Genomic DNA, 20614 nt, shown 5'->3' with positions numbered 1-20614 from the left:
GACACGGCTGAACATTTGTTTGAGACGTGGAATCATTCGGTTTCCGGTTTGACTGTATCTACCCAGCTCACTTGACGGCAGCTTGACTTTGTGTTGGCCTCACCTCACTAAGGTGTTCAGCGCGCCCGAGTCGTCAGGTCAGCAGCCCTCCACTTACAGCTGTTTGTGGTCCAAACAACCGAGTTGAGCGGCTCCAGCCATAACAACACCATATTACAAGTTTCTTCTTTTACACCAGAAAGCTAGCTAACGATAGCGTTAGCACAGCAGCTCCAGGGATGGCGGAGGCTCCCGGGACATCAAGTGAGACGATAACGGAGACTGTTCAAACTAGCACACCGCCCCCACCCCAGCAGGTGAGTAATAAAGAGCTCGTCCATTAGATGTTTGACCAGGCGGGGATATTGTCCGGTACCAAAGAGTGGTCCCGCACGGAGGAGGCCGCGCTGTCTGCACACAGATTTCATGTTATCATGTTGAAGTAACATCAGCTCTGCGTGCGGAGCTGGACAGGGCCTAACGTGTTAGTGACGTTAAGCTCATTTGAAATGACAACACTCCATTGGATATTGTCCATCATGACTCCCAGGTCAATCTGAGTACGTGTGAAGTGTCAGCTGCAGGTTGCGGTTCCTCAGCTGTTATTCTGGACCTTGACACTCTTGCATGCAGCTCCCTCTGATGCTATTGAGTAAAACAGTGAAAGAGTAAAACTTAGGAATAACATTATACTCACAGCTGAATTGTGTCCTGAATGGGTGGAGGGGACTGAAAGGTCAGTGGTTACAGGATAAACGGAGCCCACTGTCACTGTGCTCCTGGAGTGGGTCTGTGTTTTAGCTTGAACCCCCCGGAGGAGAGTGATATCATGGGAAAGTGGAAGTGGAAGTTCTCAGAGCAAGGGGTCCATTCATTTGAGCTCTAAAAGAGTGCTGTCATGATTTATACCCAAGCAGGATCAGAACATTTCCCCTCATTCTTTATGGCAGACAAAGTCTTAAATTCTGGAACAAAGAAAAATATCTAGGTCACATCATTAGGTATGAGATGGACAAGTGCAATCCATGTGTTTGGGCGGCTGTGGCTGAAGGGTTGAGCGGTCGTCCTCCAACCAGAACGGCTCCTGATGATCCCAGTATTCCCCATCTTTATGCCAAAGTGTCCTTGAGCAAGATGCTGAACCCTAAATGCCCCTCATAGAAAATAAGTGCTGCTAATAGATGCACTGTGTGAATGTGTGTGTGTGTGAATGGGTGATTGGCAAACTGTACTGTAATGCTCTTTGAGTGGTCATCAAGACTAGAAAGGCAGTATATAAATACAGACCATTTACCATGTTTGTGGCATCATTTAATGTGTAGATTAACTGACACTAAATATGTTATCATAAGGCCCTTATACTTAGCCTTGTTTTTGGAAACACTGGAACAAATGTCTGTATGTGTTTAATTCCCTGTGAATTTATTAAGTGTGATGATTATATTCTAAATCTTTGTGCTTGTTTGCATTTTTTGATTTACTTTATTTTACTACTGATATGGACCTGAGTCTGAAATGAAGCATACTGCACAATGTGTATTTTTCTAATTGTGTGGTTGTGATTTGACGGTTCTTGTTTCAACACACCAATTTCCCACATGCACAAACCCAGCTCCATATAAAAATTATTGTCCCAGTCTGGTGCAGAAGAACCTGACTGGTCTGACCAGGTCCCAAACCTCAACCCCACCTAACACTTTTGGGGTGATCACAACGGTCAACTGTTGGTTGGGTTCTCATACAATTTGGTGTCAGGTGTCCAATAACATCGTTCCAGTCCCGCTGATATCTGCAAAGTGGCAAATACAGATTGTAACAATTATTGACAATGACGATGCTGCACATGTTCAAGATAATATATGATCTTGAACAGTTGGTCAACAAACTATTTTCTTAAAAAGATCCACGCTCCTAATGTCCTCTGTTGCTGATCACTTCAAATCAATGTTTCTTCCAAATCATTTAGTATTTACAATCTAATTCCACTCTTTAAAATTAAATTCATGGCCTTTAATCTTTGCATTTACTTTTTCCCAGCACCCATAAACGCCATAGCCTTGGCAGGGGAGTTTGTATGTATTTGACATGTATCACTTTCAGGAGTGTGGGCAGTGGGAGTATCAACATCCTACCTTGCGATTACACAGTCAACCACTGGGCCCAGTTTACATGTGATACCAAGTATTTTACAGCAGACCTCTCCCATGTTACAGGAGGGAAGAAGCCTGACAATCAAGCTGAGGAAGAGGAAGACTGAGAAGAAGGTGGAGTGGTCCAGTGACACTGTTGACAACGAGCACCTGGGAAGAAGGTCTTCAAAGTGTGAGTTCCTCTTTTTCATCAGCACACACTTAAAAGTATTCATGCGATGAATACATTTCTTTAGTTTGGATAATATAATTTAGGCTGGAGCTCCTTTTAATGTTTTTCAAATTGTGAATACATATATTTGTATATGTATATACATGATTTTCAAGCTGTCAAAAACATTATTTGTACCACCATTGTATGCTACATAATCATTTAAAATATGAAATAGCTGTTCTTTTTGTAATTATTTCCTGTCCCGATCAATAATGTTTTAATAGCAGCCATTTTCTAGAGGTCAGGGTGTGTAAAATTAATGATAATTCTATTAAATTTCACATTTTTGGGGGGTTCGGACCATCCCAACTGTTATGTATCTTTCAAAGTTTGTTTCTCCATTTCTAGACATTGCAACCATGTTCAAACCTCTCAGTATTTAATTGTTGATTGTGAGCTTCTGTATAAACGATTAATTCTCAATAATGTCTTAGTGTTGTATCAGTATTCAACCTTGATCCATGTGCCAACATATACCAAGTTAGGTCATTGAATTTGAGGAAGGAGGACCTGGATAGTCCATGAATTTTATGTTAAATGGCTCCTATTTATTATGTGATTTTGGGCTTTGTCAGACAAAAGGGGACAATCCTTAGTCCTAAACAGGGGTCTTGCATTTCACTGTGAGGCATCCAATGACAGCTTTAGACCTTTGACGGACTTAGACCACCTACATACCAATGCAGCGTTACATTTTACATGTTTCTGCTGCTCTGACTCGCATCTGCAAATTAGCCAGTCAGAATGTGACATGAAATGATGTAGATCACACCAATTCTACATGTTTTGGTTACCTTTTTTCTCTTAACACTTTAGTAGAACACATCCTGGAATAAACACTTGAACTGTTTTCTGTGATAAGTTGATAAATAATCCAAGTTCTAAAGCAGAATAAAAGACAGCCCTCATAACTTCAGATAACTCTTCATACAGTATTTATTATGTTTACATGTTTTCTTTAGTATTAAATCAATCCAATGAGGGTTGTTTGTACATTAATGCAGTAAAACTTTATATGATGAAGACTGAGCTGGTGAGTACAGTGGAGAAAAATAGCTCAGTTGTAGCTGGTGAGTGAAAACTACGCAATATGGAAGTAAGCAGAAACAATCTTTATGGAATTTTGAGGCAGGTGGGGCATGACTAGAGGTGTGGAAATTTCTCGATTCTTAGATGCATTGCAATGCGGACATGGATAACACGGCATCGATGTAGAGACAGAACTCAATCGATTCATGTTGATTGTTTAAGCAGTTGGGACCACCTTGATACAGTAAAGGCTATAATCTGAGTTTGTCCTTTTAAGCTTTAGGTGCAGCACACACGTAAATAAACTGAATGAATGTCAAATCCCTGTGTAGAGCAAAGACCACTGTCTGTTCTAGGCAGATTTTTCAATTGAAAACCTTGTTTTGTAAATAAAACACACTTGTTATGACTGTAACAGTCTATAATACTTTTTAAAGCACTCACTAAATAAAGTTCATATTTGTCTGACTGATTGTATTAACTACTGAAAAAGCAGCCATGGGCAGTAATATGTAATGTCTTCTGCTGCTGTAACATTGCAAATTTCCCCTTTGCGGGACTAATGAAGGACTTCTTATCTTATCTTAATATAGAAAATTGTAGATGTGATACATTGAAATGCCTCAAGATGCATTGAGAATCGTTGACTGCTGAATCATTATTTGTCGATTCATGACGCTAGTCAAGATGCACACCTATATGCATGATCCTGCATTATTACACAAGTACTGTGTAGTCATCACTGTATTGTAATATGAATACTTAGTAGTCTTTCCTAAATTACTATATGGAGTACTCTAAAGCCATTACTATATTATGACAGGAGTACTCAACAATCATTATTACGACATTACAGTTGTACCCAGTAGTCATTACAACATTATTACATGAGTACTCGATAGTCATTACTACATTAATGCATGAATACTCAGTAGTCAATAATACATATTACACTAGTACTCAGTATTTTTTGGTCAGACCACACCCCAGCTTCAAACTCAGCCTTCATTTTGATCTCAGCTACTCACCTGCAATATAACTACATCTGGCACAGTTGTGTTGTCACAGTGACTAAATCTACCCAAAGACAGCCGTCCGTCGGTCTGTGAGACATCTGCCAAATTAATGTCTTTAATATCTATGACCACATTTTGCTATGATGACACGCATACAGAAATAATTGCTACTAGCCAGGTTGTGGTAGCTGCTGATAATTTATTCCTCCTTTTCATCCTCCTGCTGCACGACTCAAACAGCAGCTGAAAGGCTATTTTTATTACATCCTCCCTTTAGTTCTAACAAAGAAGTGAAGGCATTAGCAGTAAATGCAGATCCACTTGATCAATTCTAATTATTTATGTTGTGTTCCAGGCTGCTGTATCTATGAGAAGCCACGACAGTTTGGAGAGTCGTCCTCTGAAAGCGAGGGAGATGATGATGAAGAAGGGTGTGGCAGCGCTCACTGTATCCTGGGCCATGGAAGGAGAGACAATGGACAGAGCGGGTCTGGGGGTGCCACAGTGCCCCCAAACACTGGAGGGTCTCATACCCACTAAAGAGCTATGTAGGCTGATTGTGGGATTTTGAGTGGTTTCTCACCACAGCATTGCCGTATTAAAAAACTGCACTCTTTTTTTGAGTTACATCACTGAGATACAGGCAGGCCGGATGCTGCGTTCTAGTCATGAGTCATAATCTGTACTGCTGCTCTGAGAAACACAGAGTAACACAAATCTGGCAGATAAAAGACAAAACCAGGAATCAGCATACGGAGACATTCAATTTTAAGTCATTCTCTCATTTCAACAAATAAACGCATGCTCAGTATTGTGCCAATTAACATGAATGAATGATATATACAAGCTTAAATTTCTCTTATCTAAAGCTTTTATCTCAAAGGACACATGATGTGATAATAATAGGTTCTAAAGGACTGTACCAGTGTTTATGCTTGTTTTAGCCCTTTTGCTACACAGCACACACAAAGTGAGAGGTTTTTCAAAAGCATGATATAGGGTGACACAATTTGAAAATGCTAATAGCGGTGATAATAGTTGTCCATTACAGTGAACATCATCTTGGCTTTTATTTTTCCCCAGTTTTTGGAAATTCAATTGTTGATTTTTCACATCAACATCTTCAATCTACGGAATATATGGAGTTGTCATGAAACTTTGAATGACTAGGGTAATGTAGAGAATTTGACCAGTAGTCTAAAAGACAAAAAACACTCAAACATATAGACTTAACTAATACACTCAACAAGTAAGTCATTAGAGAATAATGCTAATAAGTTATTAAATATGAAAAAAACAGATGTAAAATGAAAGTGCAGCATGCCAAGGAAAATGTTCGGCAGCGCAGCAGCATGATTTAACACTGATTTGTCATAAATGAGCTCAAACAAATAAAAACACGCTTTTATGGTGTACAGTTATGTCACCATGTCAAACAAACTGCAAACAAATGGATCAGTGGTTTAAATTAACATTTCTGTTCCCCTTTCAACAGTAAAAACATAGTTGATGTTGGGCCAACTATTAGTGTTTAATGTACAAATGTGATGGCATACAGTGGTGGAAGTAGAACTTCACTAATACATTACATACCTGTGGATCATTTTCAAGAATGTAAGCGGCAGGTGTCTGACAGTATCAAAAAAAACCACAACAGTGTAGAGTGCTTTGGAAAATGTTCATCAGCTGTGATTTGTCATGAAAGAGCTAAAACAAACGTCAGTGTCTTTAAACCTTTGCTCTAAACTCACTCCATCACGTTGCACTTTCTCCAGCAGCAGATTGGAAGTTATGACTGAGGCGTCTCTGGACCGCAGCACACAGTTTGGACAGTGGGACAGGGATAGATACAGTCTGCCTGTGTATTTAGCTCATGACAAAGTGGCAGAGTTAATTGTATATAATTCAAGTTATCACTTTTTATTTATTTATTTATTAGCTGGTCTTAATTCTATACTTGCTAATGCTCGACATGCAATCAACCACAGTCTGTAGTAACATTGCATTTATACTCCATGATGTGTGGTTTAAAAAGTGGACACCCACAGAGATCCCATTTTAACATTTATTGTCTGATTATGTTGTAACAATTACTGACAATATATATACGTGATTACATCATTACTACACAAGCTTTTAGCACAGTGAGTATAATTTGTCAGAGCCAGGTTATCCATATGAGAGAGCTAAGCCCCATGTGGCTAATAAATTACAAATTGTATTAAATTACTGATTTAACACAAGTCTGGATTTTTTGCGAGCTTGTCATAGCAGCAAGCCTTTAAACACAAACCTACTGTTTTCTGAAAACTTAATTGTCAGAAATCAGATCAGATCCTTTCTGCCCAGACTAAAACGGAATTGTGGATTTGTTTGTCACATTTAAGTAAAATGTATATCTAATTGATCAGTCAGGCTACACCACAACAGAAGATCAGTTCACGTCACTAATCAAACCTCTAACTGCATCGGAAGGACCAAGTTGTCCAAGAGAGGATGATCAGAATCAGTTGAGCTGGATTAATTCATCATGTTTGGAGAACATGTCCCTGATCTTCAACAATGTGTCACGGAAATGATCTAATTGTTCTTCCAAACTCACCGAACTCTTGTCAGCTCAATCTACTAACATGTGGAAACATGTTCTCTCATAAATGGATCAGAAAGTTTCTTGTAAAGGTTAAATCATGGTTATAGGGAAAACAGTGATATTGTTCACTCTGTGCACTTTTTCATCCTCCCAAATTATTACTTGTATAACCCTTACAGTTTCAGCTGTACATGCAATTCTGTGCATACAGTCAGCATATATGAAGAGAAAGATATTTAATGATGGACGAATTAATTAACTTACAACTTAAATTGAGATATTCTTTTTTTTCATTTATAATTAATACCAACTTAGAAAGTTCTCTCAACGAAGCCAAGACAAGAAATGATGGTAGTGGGACATAAAGCATTGCCAACTGTTGTAACTATTTTAAAGATAAAATTTACTAGATCTGTTAGCGTAAAACCAAGTTGAAATCACGTTGAATGCAGTGAACATTTACAATAATCGTTTCTTCTATGGAATAAAAAGGAGTAAATTCTACTTGTACAATCAATTGAATCACAAAAGAGTAACATAACATATTAATCTATGTATGCTTGATAACCCTGTATCAGGATTCAAGTTAGATTCATCCGTCATCAGATCACTGAAAACAGTAATACCTCCTGTCAGTCAGAGGCTTCATTTCAAAGTAAGAATTGAACACTGATACTGTATCAACTGATTTTAAGCAATATATATTTGCAGACATTATTGGCTGATATATTATTCAGTTATTCAAAAGCTGAGATGTTCTCAGTACGGCCTTTAAAAACTCTGTTCTGACTAATTAAAATATGTTTGAAGGTGAGGAGCTGTTGCACAAAAATAGATTTTTAGTTTACCTTTGTGAGATAACTTACTTTAAAAATGGTCCCTTCTCCTATGTTGGAAGACCTTATTTAGCTGGATGAATTTATCCGAATAACACGCTGTGTATGGGGATAGGTCGTGAACTGTTTCTGTGGGTCTAAACTAAAAAACACAAGAGACACGTAGTTGTGTTAAATTCAGTACCCAGAGCTCAATAGCTGCCAGTTCAGTTCTCAGCTCCACATACAAAGCTTTTCACCTTTGATAACATTTGCAAAGCTGTTTTCTGTACAGTTTGCTGATTAGACACTGTTATTTCTTTGTATGACAACATTAGATTCCATTAAACCTCATTAACAGAACGGGTGCTGGTATTTTCTCTATTTTCTAAATCCTCTGCTGCTTTTCTTTTGCATGTTTTTATATGAGAATTTATTTTCACTGGACAATCCTAGACCTTTGCATTAAAGGAAGGTTTGTAGAACTTTTTCTCTGTGTTGGATGTTAATGAGTGAAGTGAGAATGGAGGATAATTGAGTTGTCATGCAAAGTTTAATTGTTACAGTTTTTCTCGATTGCTTAAGCACGATTTTGAAAACAGGGCCTGGTGTTTCAAAACACTACACACAATTAGCACAACCACACACCCAATCAACAGAACACCTCTGATCCTTTGCAAAATGAAACACTCGTAAAAACTATACACTAATTTATCAAAACCATATTTTGTTACCATATCAAATACACACGTTTCATATGACTTAATTCTGTTTGAGCCAGTTAAACACTGCTGTTGCTAACCTGAAACACTTTTAGCAAGTGAAGTTCACAGAGAAAGTGCCAATAGACAGTAAATTCTATTTATTTTACACAAGTCCAATGCTGCAGACTCATGAAAATAGAATTTTTTTCTCTCCATATACCAAAATCAGTCAACATGTCAACATGGAGAATCACAACAAAACATGTCCCAGTTTCATGCTACGACAGGAGTGTGCATAACACTGTAAGCTCAGCAAATATCAGACAAACAGAAAATTCAGGATTTCCTCTGCATCCATCTGTAAAACTCTCCGAAATACAGTAAAAGACAAGATTGTGTAGTTCAGCATAGGTCTGGTATACAGTACATTTACATTATAAAGGTTACGTGTGCAGAATGCAACATCACAGTGCTAAAGAGAACAATGCACACCTCATCATACTCATGCTGCAGCCGCAGCCTTCTCTGTGGATTCCCCCTTTCACCCTCACTCTTCTTTTTTTTTAGCACAAGCTCCATTGTGGTTGAAGACAGGTGAACTCAGCTGCTGCTTTTCTATAGTGCTTAAACCTGATTGGTGTGTCTAAAATTAAGCAATCATGTGTTTGCGCACCTGATGGCTGTGTTTAACCAATCGGCTCATAAGGGGGGGGTCATTTGACAGTCAGTGCTTAGGAATTGCAAGGACGTGACATCCTGATATACTTCTGTGTCTAATGTATACAAGTGTGTTTAGTGTTTTGCAAATAAGTGTGAAGATGCCATTGTGCTTATAGTGGTGCAGATCTGGGCTCATGTTTTGCTCCTTGAGTGTAAGGTTTTATAATTGTGTAATACTTTTGATTTAAGTGTTAATGCAATCAAAAAAAACTGTAATGCACTTGTCCACTCAATATCTTGGACACCCATATGTTCCCATTACATTCATCTGCACATCAGTAGGAAAAGAGAAATCTATGACTTGACTCTATGAACTCATGTGACTGTGAGTGACTGAAGTTCTTATTGCAGTGGGGTGGATCTCTGAAGATGAAGAAGTCCAGTCCTGTCACAGCTAATGTGACGGACCAAACAGGGCATACTGAACTACCTGTATGAAAACTCACCTCCTTGTCCATGCTTGATTAGTGACAGTGATACACGCTCATTCACTTCATTTATGCCTACACTTTTTGTTCCACGCAAACACATAGACATTGTTACATATGTACATTGCTGTACGGGTTATGCACTGTTCTGTATATACTTTTCAGCATAATGAGAGCAGATTTAATGTGAATTAAAGTTTTGAACTGATAAAACTGGAATACACACTTGTGTTATACTGTACATAACATGTATATGGCACTGGTTATTCACACAGTCCATGTGGCTTTAAGGATATACAGTAAAGGAGCTGGATTAACCCAGAGGTGGTAGTGAGTCACAAGCATGCCCTGTGGTTAGAATCTAGTCACGTTGAGTGCTTGCTGTTAGTTAAGCACATCAAAAGTCAAGTCGAACTTAATTCTGATGATTATTTTTAAGAGTAATGAAAAACCAACAAGTTATCGGAAAAAAACATGCATCTTTATGGGTTTTGTAGTGAGAGATGATGATGAAAGTTGTGTCGCAAAACTTTTCTCATCTAATTAGACTAATTTACAACATAATACTTGAATCTGAATTGGATCTATTCCGGACTAGCTATGTGGCCTCTAAAGCTGCATTCTGGTAGTTTGCTGGGTTTGAGCATGTTACACTTCAAAAACAGAACGTAAAGAGTCATCTGACTCTTATCAATTGTAGTTAAGGAAGTCCTCAAATCTGTCATACGGCAAATACAAAACTTTGTGGGAGAATACAATGATATTGCACTTTAAAACATTATCAACTGGCACGATTGAAATTGGTAGAAACCTGACATATATCCTTTACCTGCACAACCAACCACTGAAGTTTGCTCTGTATATGCTGAATTTGTAAAGAGGCAAATGTTTGCTATCAGTCTCTATATCAGCTTCACAAGATGGTTATAAAGGAGATTTTTGATTTTAGCTTGTTCTGCTGCCGCCACATGGCCAAATAATAATATTTCTCTTTTTAGTTGGGTCCATTACTATATTGAGCCCCTTCCCTGAAAGTTTAAAATCCAACAGTGTAATTGAATGTGCTAAAAGGTGTATATCCTGTATGGACTTGTGTTTAAAAGCACATGTGCTTTAAGAGCCCCAGCATCCGGCTGGTTTGATTTTCAGTTGGCCTCAAACATGAATTGATTTTGAGGAACAAGATTCATCTCTTTCAGCTAGTTTATTGTGAAATAAAAAAAGCCTTAATTCAGCAGAGTGGAAGACATTTAGCCGTTGTTTTAATACAGAGGTTGTTTTTATAATCAGATGGTGCTGTATCCATTATTGATTTGTAGCAAGAAGTGTAACATAAAGGACACAAGCAGCTATTGTCTCATGGTCAGTCATGTAATAATGATGGGTTAGGTCATATAGTTCTTGTTTAGTCTGTTTCTTCACTGTTACTCACTGCAGTATTACTTTTAAAAACAGCAGGTGTTTTTTACTTACTAAATTGCAGCATCCATCTTTCAAAGGCCACCTTCCGACCTTTGAGTCTTCACAGCACCTTGACAAACTATACATTCTTTGAAAGCTCTGCTGATGCTATCTGACACAATCTTTGTATTGGTTCCACTGAAAACGTCACCCAAGCATAATAAGTACACTGTGATTGCATTTGTTTCATTCATGTAAGATTTCAAAATATGTATAACAAATTAAAACCAAGACAACCAGGTGATCCAATGAAAGAACATCAGTTTTATATAGCAAGCGTCATGTTGGGTTGATAAATGACATGTTCTAGGTCACAACAGAACCTTCTTTTATGTGTTAAAATTACAACATAGACATTGGTGTGGTCCTCCCTCCACAGGTCTGAGTTTACTAAGCTACATTTATTCAGCATTTATAAGGTGAGCTGGCTCCTCACAGAAAAATACCTTTTTACTTACAGGGGATTCTCACCGTGAATATCATAAAAGATCTATACAAGCAAGCAATAAATAAAAGTCAATAAAAAGCTGAAGACACTGTGACCTTTTCAGGACTAAAACTGTTAATAGACATTTTGGCGCAATACAGAAAAGCCCAAGATTAGATGACAATCTTTCTATTTCTAAGACTGCACCTACGCATATCAACACAAAACTTTGTACTCCAATTAAAAATAAATTTTCCATTTGTGCATACACAATTTTATCTTAATTTAAGTCTTCAAATGAGAATTTTTAAAGATGAAGAATATGGGCAATCTACACTTGAAAAGAACACTGCTCACTGAACAGTGTTTTTACTTCAAAGGGACTGTACGTTCAAGTCTCTTATAAAATCTGTAAATGTTAGCTGTCATGAAGCTGTTATTAAAGTTTCAATGGTAAAGACATAACATTTATTTTCAATTTTTCAATAGTACTTTCATACTAGTCTATGAAATTAGCAAAAAGAGAAAAAATTACCTCCATGATTGTCAAGCACAAGGTGTCACCTTTAAGTTTTGATATAGTAACAAGTCAAAAGCAAAACAAAGTTAATTTATTTCCACACAAGATAAAGGAACTGAGGAAAAACAAAAACAAACTTAGTAAATGGTCAGCATAGTTTCATAATATATTTTGTCAACCAATTAATGTTTTGAGCTCAAAATTCTGTTTACTTTGTATTAAGATTTTCTAATTTAGGTAGAAGATATGAAAATGACACGATCCGTTCACATTCAGGTTCAACTCAGTATTGCGACAAATAACTTACAAGCAAGTTTTTCATTTTAGCTATAGTTATGAATTTTAAATTCAAACATTTTCATACACTGTGCACACAAATGAACAATCACATGAAATGTTCATTTCAATATCGTCGTTATAATGGTAACCAATGGTAACCAATGGTAACCAAAACTGTGCATGCTATAAAAAGAATATCTGATGACGGTCAAATGAAGTTGCATACAACAGGAGCGTGTGTGCAAAACATGAATCTGTGCAGTTTAAAAATATTACAGTGCTGGGCTCTACATTGTTATGCCTTTGAATTGAAAGCATGACAAGAAAAAAACTTCTAGCATTACATTCTCAGTGTTACACACAAACAATATCACTGCACAGAAAATGTCATAAGGCAATTACAAGTGTATACAGAGAACACATGAATATGTGCCGCTGGTATTGTATGTCCATTCTTAAAAACTCTACGCAGATAGTGTTCCTCCTACAACAAGCAACATTAATAGTGTTATGTTCTTTGAGAGGAATTAGATAAATAGATTCTCACTGTGGTGTGAAACATAGTGTATGTGGTTATGTTTTTCCACAGGTCACACAGGGCTGTCATAATCTTAAATTCAATGTGTCAAAATATATATAGTACAAAACAGTTTGAGTAGTGGAAATGAACAAACAGCAACTGTCAAAGCTGAGAACTGGAGCCAATTCCTCCATGGCTGCTATAAAAAAACAAAAAAACACTGAATTTCATCCAATGTGTCCGTCTTAAGATACTCATTCATTTAGTTTTAAAGACCAAAATTTGAGGTTAATGCTGAGCAAAATAGATCTTATGGCTTTAATAAAGTATCACCTTGTGTGTGTGTGTGCTTGACTGACATGTCTGAACATGCAGGTCAGTAGTGGTGGTTGCTACTTGTTCATCCATTCTCCTGGTACATTTACATCAGCCCTTTGACATAACAACCCTGAAAAGGAATGTGCTCTCACAGGTCTGATGGGGTTAATCAATATCAAGCAGAATAACAGAATGTAAACTGTGTAGGGGGGATATTATAGTTTGCAGTCCAAAAGGTGAATCATCGGATCTACATTTCACCACACAGAGTGAGCACAAGAGTCTGTGTGGGAGAAGTTCCCTTTTTTGCTGTGGTGATGGTTACAATTCTGTTCACTCAGGGAACATTCAGAGTCTTGTGACCTGACCTTCAGAGTCACTTTGATATTCTTTTCTGGTTGTAGTAAAAGCTGTTTGAACTTCTGAGCTTCTGCTGAATCCTCACAAGCATAAAGACTTCTCTGTCCCTAAACACTTTTTTACTATATTTCGAGAAGCCACATTTTTTGTTGCTGTGAATTTCACACAGGCTGTGAATTTGGTTGTTTCTGGTTTATCTTCTCTCGCCCAGAATGCATCAAAGGTCCTAAATCAGGTGATTGTCTTATATTGTATCACAACTTAATTAGCCCCACAGCACAGGTAGTACACGGGGTAAACTGCAGCATTCCCTTAATACAGGAAATCTTTTTTATAGCAAGGATTTGTTGAACATTTGTGGACCCACTTATTTCTGAATTTAATTATAGTAGTAAAATACTTTAAGAGATATTAGACCTTTCTATGGCTTTCAATGTCAACATTCTGGGATTACAATGTTATCACATGAGGACAGACATGTATAAAATTCAGACCAATATCTTTGAACATAAAGTGACATAAGACTTTGTAATGAATGTGCAATACAGTTAGCAAGTCACTGCAGAACCCGGTAGTGAAGTGAATCAGTCCGTGTGGTCCAACCTCTGTGATGTCAGACACCCGGACCAGGTCTATTACAGCTGAATAGACAGACACTTCAGCATCTGTGAAAAAGACACAACTCTTTATAAACGGTTTAACGACCCTGAAAGGTACAGACAGTCAGTATATCTCTCAGATTTATGCTGTGGAATAAGGTATGTAGCACTAACGAGCGAGTGATTGATTAAATGTACTTGACAACGTTCCGTCAAAAATACATTAAAACAAAAAATCAAGTTGATAGGCTGGAATTAATCAATTACAGAAACCCTATCAAAAAACGAATACAAATTATCGTTGAATCCTTAGTGGAGCGACATACTTAACATACATAATCAAAATTGATAAAGAAACACAAACATGTGTTATTGGCCTATGAATACAAAGTCTCTCTCACTACAACTGTCCATGATGAAAGCGCTTGAATATGTGTCGGAGAGATTTCGAGCTGGTAGAGTTCCAAAGTTTGTAATTGTAGGCAAATCTTTTTAAAACCTGTAAAAAATCATCTGCAATTCAAGTTTGTATGTGTGAAGAAAATAAGTGCTTTTGTCAACTGTGCAAAAAATGAAACTGACTTAAAGTCCCCACACAGCTTTCTATTGTATCTGTTAACCGATGTTTACAAGAGCACTTGATTTTTCCAGTGACTCTCTGCGATCTCACCACTAATTTAACAGTCGAATGTTGTTGTTTTTTGATAAAAATGTCTACACATGTACTTTAGTCTAATGCACATTTATCTTGCCCAATGTCTCCTGGGATTAAATCCAGGCCCCATTTCACCTGCAAAGGATAACCTTTGTATATGTAAGGAAGTGCACATCACATTACAAGCTAAAACTATTACTAACACGAATTTGAGCCCATCCAGCTTCATTGTGCTCTTAAATTATAGTTTTGTGATGTTACGTCAGTCCATGTAGTCATTAAAACAAATCACAATTTCAATCACTAAAGGAGATAATACAAATCTTAGTGACATTTATCACGTGGTAAAATGTTACCTTTAACTCACATCAGGGGAATTAAAGGGCTTACCATGAGTTTAGCTCGTCTTCACCTTGTCCTCAACGGACACAAGTTTTTCTGTATGCTTCTTACAATCTGTCATTTCGTTTGTCTCCTTTTCCTCCTCCTTTTCATCTTCTTCTTCTACGTCCACGCTGGTTATCACACTCTGTCGAACACTGACAGAGATCACCATTGCCTGTATGATGCCATAGATCAAAGCAAACTGGTAGAGATACTCCTGGATCAACCAGAGTAATCCTGCCATTCCAACTGTGGAGACAAAAAACATGGCCATACCATGAAACCACAGCCGCAGTGCTCCCTGCACTCCCAACACCTCCAGGATCAGCTTTGCGGGCGGAGACACAGTCCACAGGAAGCCAACGACTAAGAGGTCAAACAAGTGGCGGAGGAAGTTGAAACTGATCTCGTAGTGCTCCGGAAGGATTTCCACCTTCCAGCTGTCCGCAAAGAGTCGAAAAGGTGATGTCAGCCGAGAGGAAGGAGGTGTAGGAGACGGAGGTGGTGTTATGTAGTCGGAAAAGTCCCCATCAACATCATGATCCCATGCACCTTGACTCAGACCATCATGTTTCCTTTGGCTTAGTGTGCTTGGCTCTGATTTTCTTGGCCACAAAATATAAGTTGGGAGATATTTATACCACCATCTAGAAACTTGTCCTGCATCTACCACAGTCTTCTGCTTCCCTGCACAGAGATCTTGCATTTCCAAGGTCGGAACCCTCTCCTGGGCCTCCCAATACTCCTCGACTGGAGAACTTTGGTCACTTTGACGTCTCCACCCATCCCAGAGCCAAGAGGTCCATCCCCTGTGGCTCTGGCTGCCCCAGCCATGCTCCTGGCCCTTGGCTACTGAAGTATTGTCTGACGCAGCACTTCTGCCCCATGAACACACCCAGCCCAGTGCTCTACCTACCACAGCTGTCATCCTTTCTCAGTGAGCTTGTTGGAGTTGTAGAAAAGCCTGCAGCTGCTCAGTTCTCTGCTCTTCTTGTGTCAGGGGACAGCACGGTTCTGTGAGCACATAGAAAAAGTATGCATGCACTGCCAATGCAGCTAGGAATCTGTTCTACTTGTTCACAAGGTTTCGGCCAGGGAAAATGACGTCCTCAGGCCTGGGACACACCTGAAGGTGTGTGAGGCCAGTTCAACGGACAGAAGACATTCCTTGCAATGGCCTAGTTGACCTTACCGCGTTTGTACATCAATTGACTTGTCCACATGTATTTAGTTTCACCTGGCAAAATTTGTTTCAATACCTCAACATTACGGATATGCTCACTAAGCAGTCTGGTCGGTTGAACTGACCGAGTCTCCAGCTTAACGACGGCTGCATACGAGCATTAACGTTACTGCTTCAGAGTTTTCGTCTCCAGAAACAGCCTGCTTCAGTCCTCATACTGGAAACAAAACAAAAGACATGTACAGTTCAGCTGAGCAGCGTCAATTTGTACTTCGTCCTCCACGTCAACACACCGAGTTAGCCACTGTAACTCGCATCTTCATTGTCTTAGCTAACCACTGGGCTTTTACTAGTAAGTTTAACTGGTTAGCCGCTTACCCGACATGGTTTAATTTTTACTAAAATATAAAGGGGAACTATTTCCTGAACTCACCTTTTGGCGATGATAGCCATTGTTCGTTTTCCAGACCGCAGCTAGCGTTCTAGTTAGCATCAATAACTCGACACGCAGAACAAGTTCCTCGACTTCCGGATCCTGCTGTAAACACACCAGCGTGTTTGGAGTTTGGAGCACAAAGTAAAGTCAGCTTCCACTCAGAGTTCCAACAGATCCTTTAACTGACAGTCAGCCAGCGGAGCCCAGGCTCCTGAAACGCTTCCCAAACTACAGCGACGAACTACCGGTTTGGTTTCGGCCTTCAAAATAATCTTACACTGCGATTATCCTACCCAAACGTGTCTCAACAGCTGCCAGTGTTTCTACCATTTCAAGAGTGGAGATGTGACCAGAGGCTTGGCTGCCTTGATTCAAGCACTTACAATACGAACGCAATGTCTTTATATACTTAAGAAATACAGCCCCTCACTGAAATCATGGCTTACTCAATTTTATTTGAACGATCCATAGTTACTAATCACCATTACAATTGGTCTCACAGGGCATAACAATGTGCAACATCCTCAATTTAAAAAAAACTACGGGAAAGATCGTTGAAACCTGAAAGCGTGTAAAAGATCCTTCATTGGTAACAGCATGTCAACAAAATATTAACATCCATGAGATGTTTAAGGTATTAATACAAAAAGAAAATGAACAACTGTGGCATTGCCATTACAAGTAATTGTGAAGGCAAATTGTGTCAAAGCAATCCCAACTACTCCTATGCTTGGCTTTTGGAGAAATACCACAGAAGCCGCACCTAAAAGTTTATAATTTTAAGTACTTACTGAAATCAAAAGCCTTTGAACAGTACAAGCTTAGGTTTGGTTATAAAATTGTTTCCACAAATACGCATCAGAACATTTAGCCACACTAAGGAAACCCATTATCTGCAATTAATGTGTACTTTTATCCAACATCATTAGACACCTTGGGCTCATTGCAATACCTACATTTGTTGGCATTATCAAGCACCATCATGCTGCTTGGTAAAAACAAGCAAGCAGTCTTCAGATCATAATCGGCAACACAATACTTTCGAAGGCACCTCCCTCATTAAGCCATTGCACCATCATATCAAAGTGCATTTTGTGCCTGGTGATTCTTTCAAGGAAAACAAAAAACAAACAAATCTTATGAATATTTTTTATTTAAAATTTCATCTGCATGTCAACAGTTCAAACCATTATATCAGCTGAGTATAAGGCATGTGTACGTAATACAGGACATCTCCCACTGACAGGCTTGTTTCTGACTCATTTAGATGCTGTAATGGAGTGCATCTTTCGACAGTCAAGATTGCTCCATTTCCTAGATGACCTTATGTTGACCAGAGCTGACACTTGGTAGCAGTTAAACGCCTGTGGGGGGGTGAAAGGAAATGTTACGATTAATATTTCACACTCTTCTAGGGAACCAGCCTTGCTGTCTGCATCACTTTCCCATAAATACCAACCGGTCAAGTGTTCAAGTGCCGGGGTGTCATCTAGCTTGAGTTGCCTCAGTTATACCTGACAAGACAAAAATCAGTCATTTCACTACTGTAATGGCTTGCAAACAGTCAACAGAAGTCTAGAGCCCAAATTTGTCTCAGTGCGCTGCGAGTAAACATCAGTTATCAGTCGAACCGAAAACAGAATCATCATCGACAAACTAATGGGGCTTTACATTCACAGTTTGGTACTTACAGCTGCACAACTGTCACTTCACCTCCTTTGCGTTTGAGGATGAGCTAGAAGATAAAAAATAAAAAGTCAATTCACATGCAACAACAACTTGATCTTCCCCACACCAAGTTTGACTGTTTTAACCCAATTACTGCAGTCGTATTGAACTTTGAAATAAGCCTGTTAAAGGACTTTAGAAATGTCAGTATGAAAGCTTCTGTGGGGTCCTGCTAACTGGTGTCCAAGTGAGATTTTAATGTCTTGAACATCTCAGTGCGATTTACCAAATGTGGACCATGTATAAAGACGTTGTGCTGTGCACATTGGCAAATTTCACCCTCAATTGGACCTGTCTTTTTTCTTTAAATGGCAAGGAAGAATGTTAATTTATATTTTGAATGACTAATATTTTACTTGAATAATAGTCAACCCTTACTGTCAATGTGATACAGTACAAACTAACACCATCAGACCTTATGCTTTTATCATCATTCAATCATAATGCTGCTTTATTAGTAACAATAAAATCTAAATGACTAACTTTTAATAGTTTCTGCAATGAAAATGCCTCAAATAGTAATATGTAATCTGCTGTAAATGGGTTGAAACATCAGGCTTCTGCTGGGGTTATGTGGTCAGTGCACTGTGAAATATCTTCAAGCTTTCTCAGAGACTCTAGTCTATGATATCATCATTCCACATTAAAAGGAGCATAGAGGAGGCTTTAAGATCCAAGACTTACCTAAAGGAGATGCCATCTCGTCACCCTCATAAACACCTGATGACAGATAATAGTATTAGAACCAGTCGTGATCTTGGCATTGGTATAGAGTAGCTAGATGTATGCTCAGTGCACTGTGAAAGATCTTCATGGATATTCAGAGACTCTAGTCTAGTGAATCATCAGTTGCATATCGGTTTACAGCATACAGTGGCTACATGTGTCCAAGACACTCACCATCAGCTCATGGCCACAGACGTAACTCCTGACCCAAAGAAGAACCCAGGTCTGGGTCAAGAGAACAAAGCTATTCTTCTCAGAGCTCTGAGGAGCCCCAGTCAACCTCTCCCGCCATCATTTTTCATCCTGAAAAAGCAGAGTGGGGATTTCCACTAATCAGTCAAGCATGGCGCAGTTATAGTTGAATTAAATACTTACTTTCACTGTCAGACTTTATGTTCTAAAACCTGCACAGTGTCAAATTCAGTCTCATTTATATCACATGTGATGATAAATGTCCATTTAGTGTTGATAATCACTCAAAGCACCACCGCAAATCATTTACTGCGTTACGCAGCTACTATATCCAAATTTATCAATTGGTGCAGTGGTTTTTTAACAATACTTTGTCATTAATATTACTTACAAATAGGCAGATGGTGTTCAAAGATAGTTACATAAATTCTCCTGACATTCTGCCAAAAGGTTATGTGTGTAGAATTTAGTGATATCTAGTGGTGAAGTTGAATGTTGCAGCTGAATACCTCAAATTTTATCTTAACCGCTATGATCTGATAAGCACTTACTTTGTGTCCCTGCAAGTGGTGCAGCATAATCTCTTTAGACACTCAGCCATGGGCTGGGCAGACTCAGAGTGGTGGTGCATTTTGTCGCCTACAGGGGAACAAAGATCAGAGTTTAGGCCACGCCACGTGTCGAGCACAGAGAAACTACTGAAGACGCAGCCGTCCCTTCTGTTACGTCCTCTCACTACGCAAACCTGAGAAGCAAATTAGGATGCAATTACTTGGCTTTAAATTTACCTTTAGTTAAGTTCTTGTTTTTTTGGAAGTCTTCACGATAGTCTTTTACCTCCTGTAGGATTGTATGGTCTGGACGAAAGACTGAACCAGAGCCCAGCCTTGGTATATATAGACGGATCCTTAACAGCCCCGCCTACTTTAGGTGTCCTGAATACTGCCGGTTTTTGACTTTCCTAATATTGTGCATGGAAGTTGTTACCTATGGTTGTTACACACTTTTAAGGCATATAAATGAAATTGATATGCACAATTTTGACAAAGATAAATGTGAGTTCAAGACGTTTTTATTCGAGTGATTTTTTTTTATCAATTTAGAATGACAGACATGGGCCA

At 38.6% G+C, this 20614-nt stretch overlaps 2 protein-coding genes, 1 long non-coding RNA gene and 1 other non-coding gene across 4 annotated transcripts; 1 reads left to right on the top strand and 3 right to left on the bottom strand.

Annotated features, from left to right (window-relative positions):
* The first annotated feature begins 67 nt into the window (after positions 1-67).
* Positions 68-9924, top strand: ppp1r11 (protein phosphatase 1, regulatory (inhibitor) subunit 11). The gene is made up of 3 exons (XM_061092841.1): positions 68-356; positions 2253-2361; positions 4804-9924. Exons 1-3 carry the CDS (start codon positions 279-281, stop codon positions 4986-4988), a joined length of 372 nt encoding a protein of 123 aa, XP_060948824.1. The 5' UTR covers positions 68-278; the 3' UTR covers positions 4989-9924.
* Positions 9925-11410: 1486 nt separating this feature from the next.
* c19h6orf47 (chromosome 19 C6orf47 homolog) lies at positions 11411-17076 on the bottom strand. Its single transcript, XM_061092902.1, has 3 exons — positions 16845-17076; positions 15235-16628; positions 11411-14255 (listed from the first exon to the last, which is right to left on the bottom strand). Exon 2 carries the CDS (start codon positions 16154-16156, stop codon positions 15242-15244), a length of 915 nt encoding a protein of 304 aa, XP_060948885.1. The 5' UTR covers positions 16157-16628; positions 16845-17076; the 3' UTR covers positions 11411-14255; positions 15235-15241.
* A 906-nt stretch (positions 17077-17982) lies between these two features.
* Positions 17983-20346, bottom strand: LOC133025922 (uncharacterized). Its single transcript, XR_009683171.1, has 7 exons — positions 20282-20346; positions 20045-20132; positions 19476-19604; positions 19260-19295; positions 18539-18582; positions 18307-18361; positions 17983-18211 (listed from the first exon to the last, which is right to left on the bottom strand). It is a non-coding gene; the product is annotated as an uncharacterized LOC133025922 (long non-coding RNA).
* LOC133026549 (small nucleolar RNA SNORD52) lies at positions 19150-19216 on the bottom strand. The gene has a single exon (XR_009683214.1). It is a non-coding gene; the product is annotated as a small nucleolar RNA SNORD52 (small nucleolar RNA).
* Positions 20347-20614: the final 268 nt, after the last annotated feature.

This window comes from Limanda limanda, chromosome 19 (genome assembly GCF_963576545.1).
Source record: "Limanda limanda chromosome 19, fLimLim1.1, whole genome shotgun sequence".
Taxonomy (NCBI): Eukaryota; Metazoa; Chordata; class Actinopteri; order Pleuronectiformes; family Pleuronectidae; genus Limanda; species Limanda limanda.
This window is presented reverse-complemented; position numbering and strand designations above follow the sequence as displayed.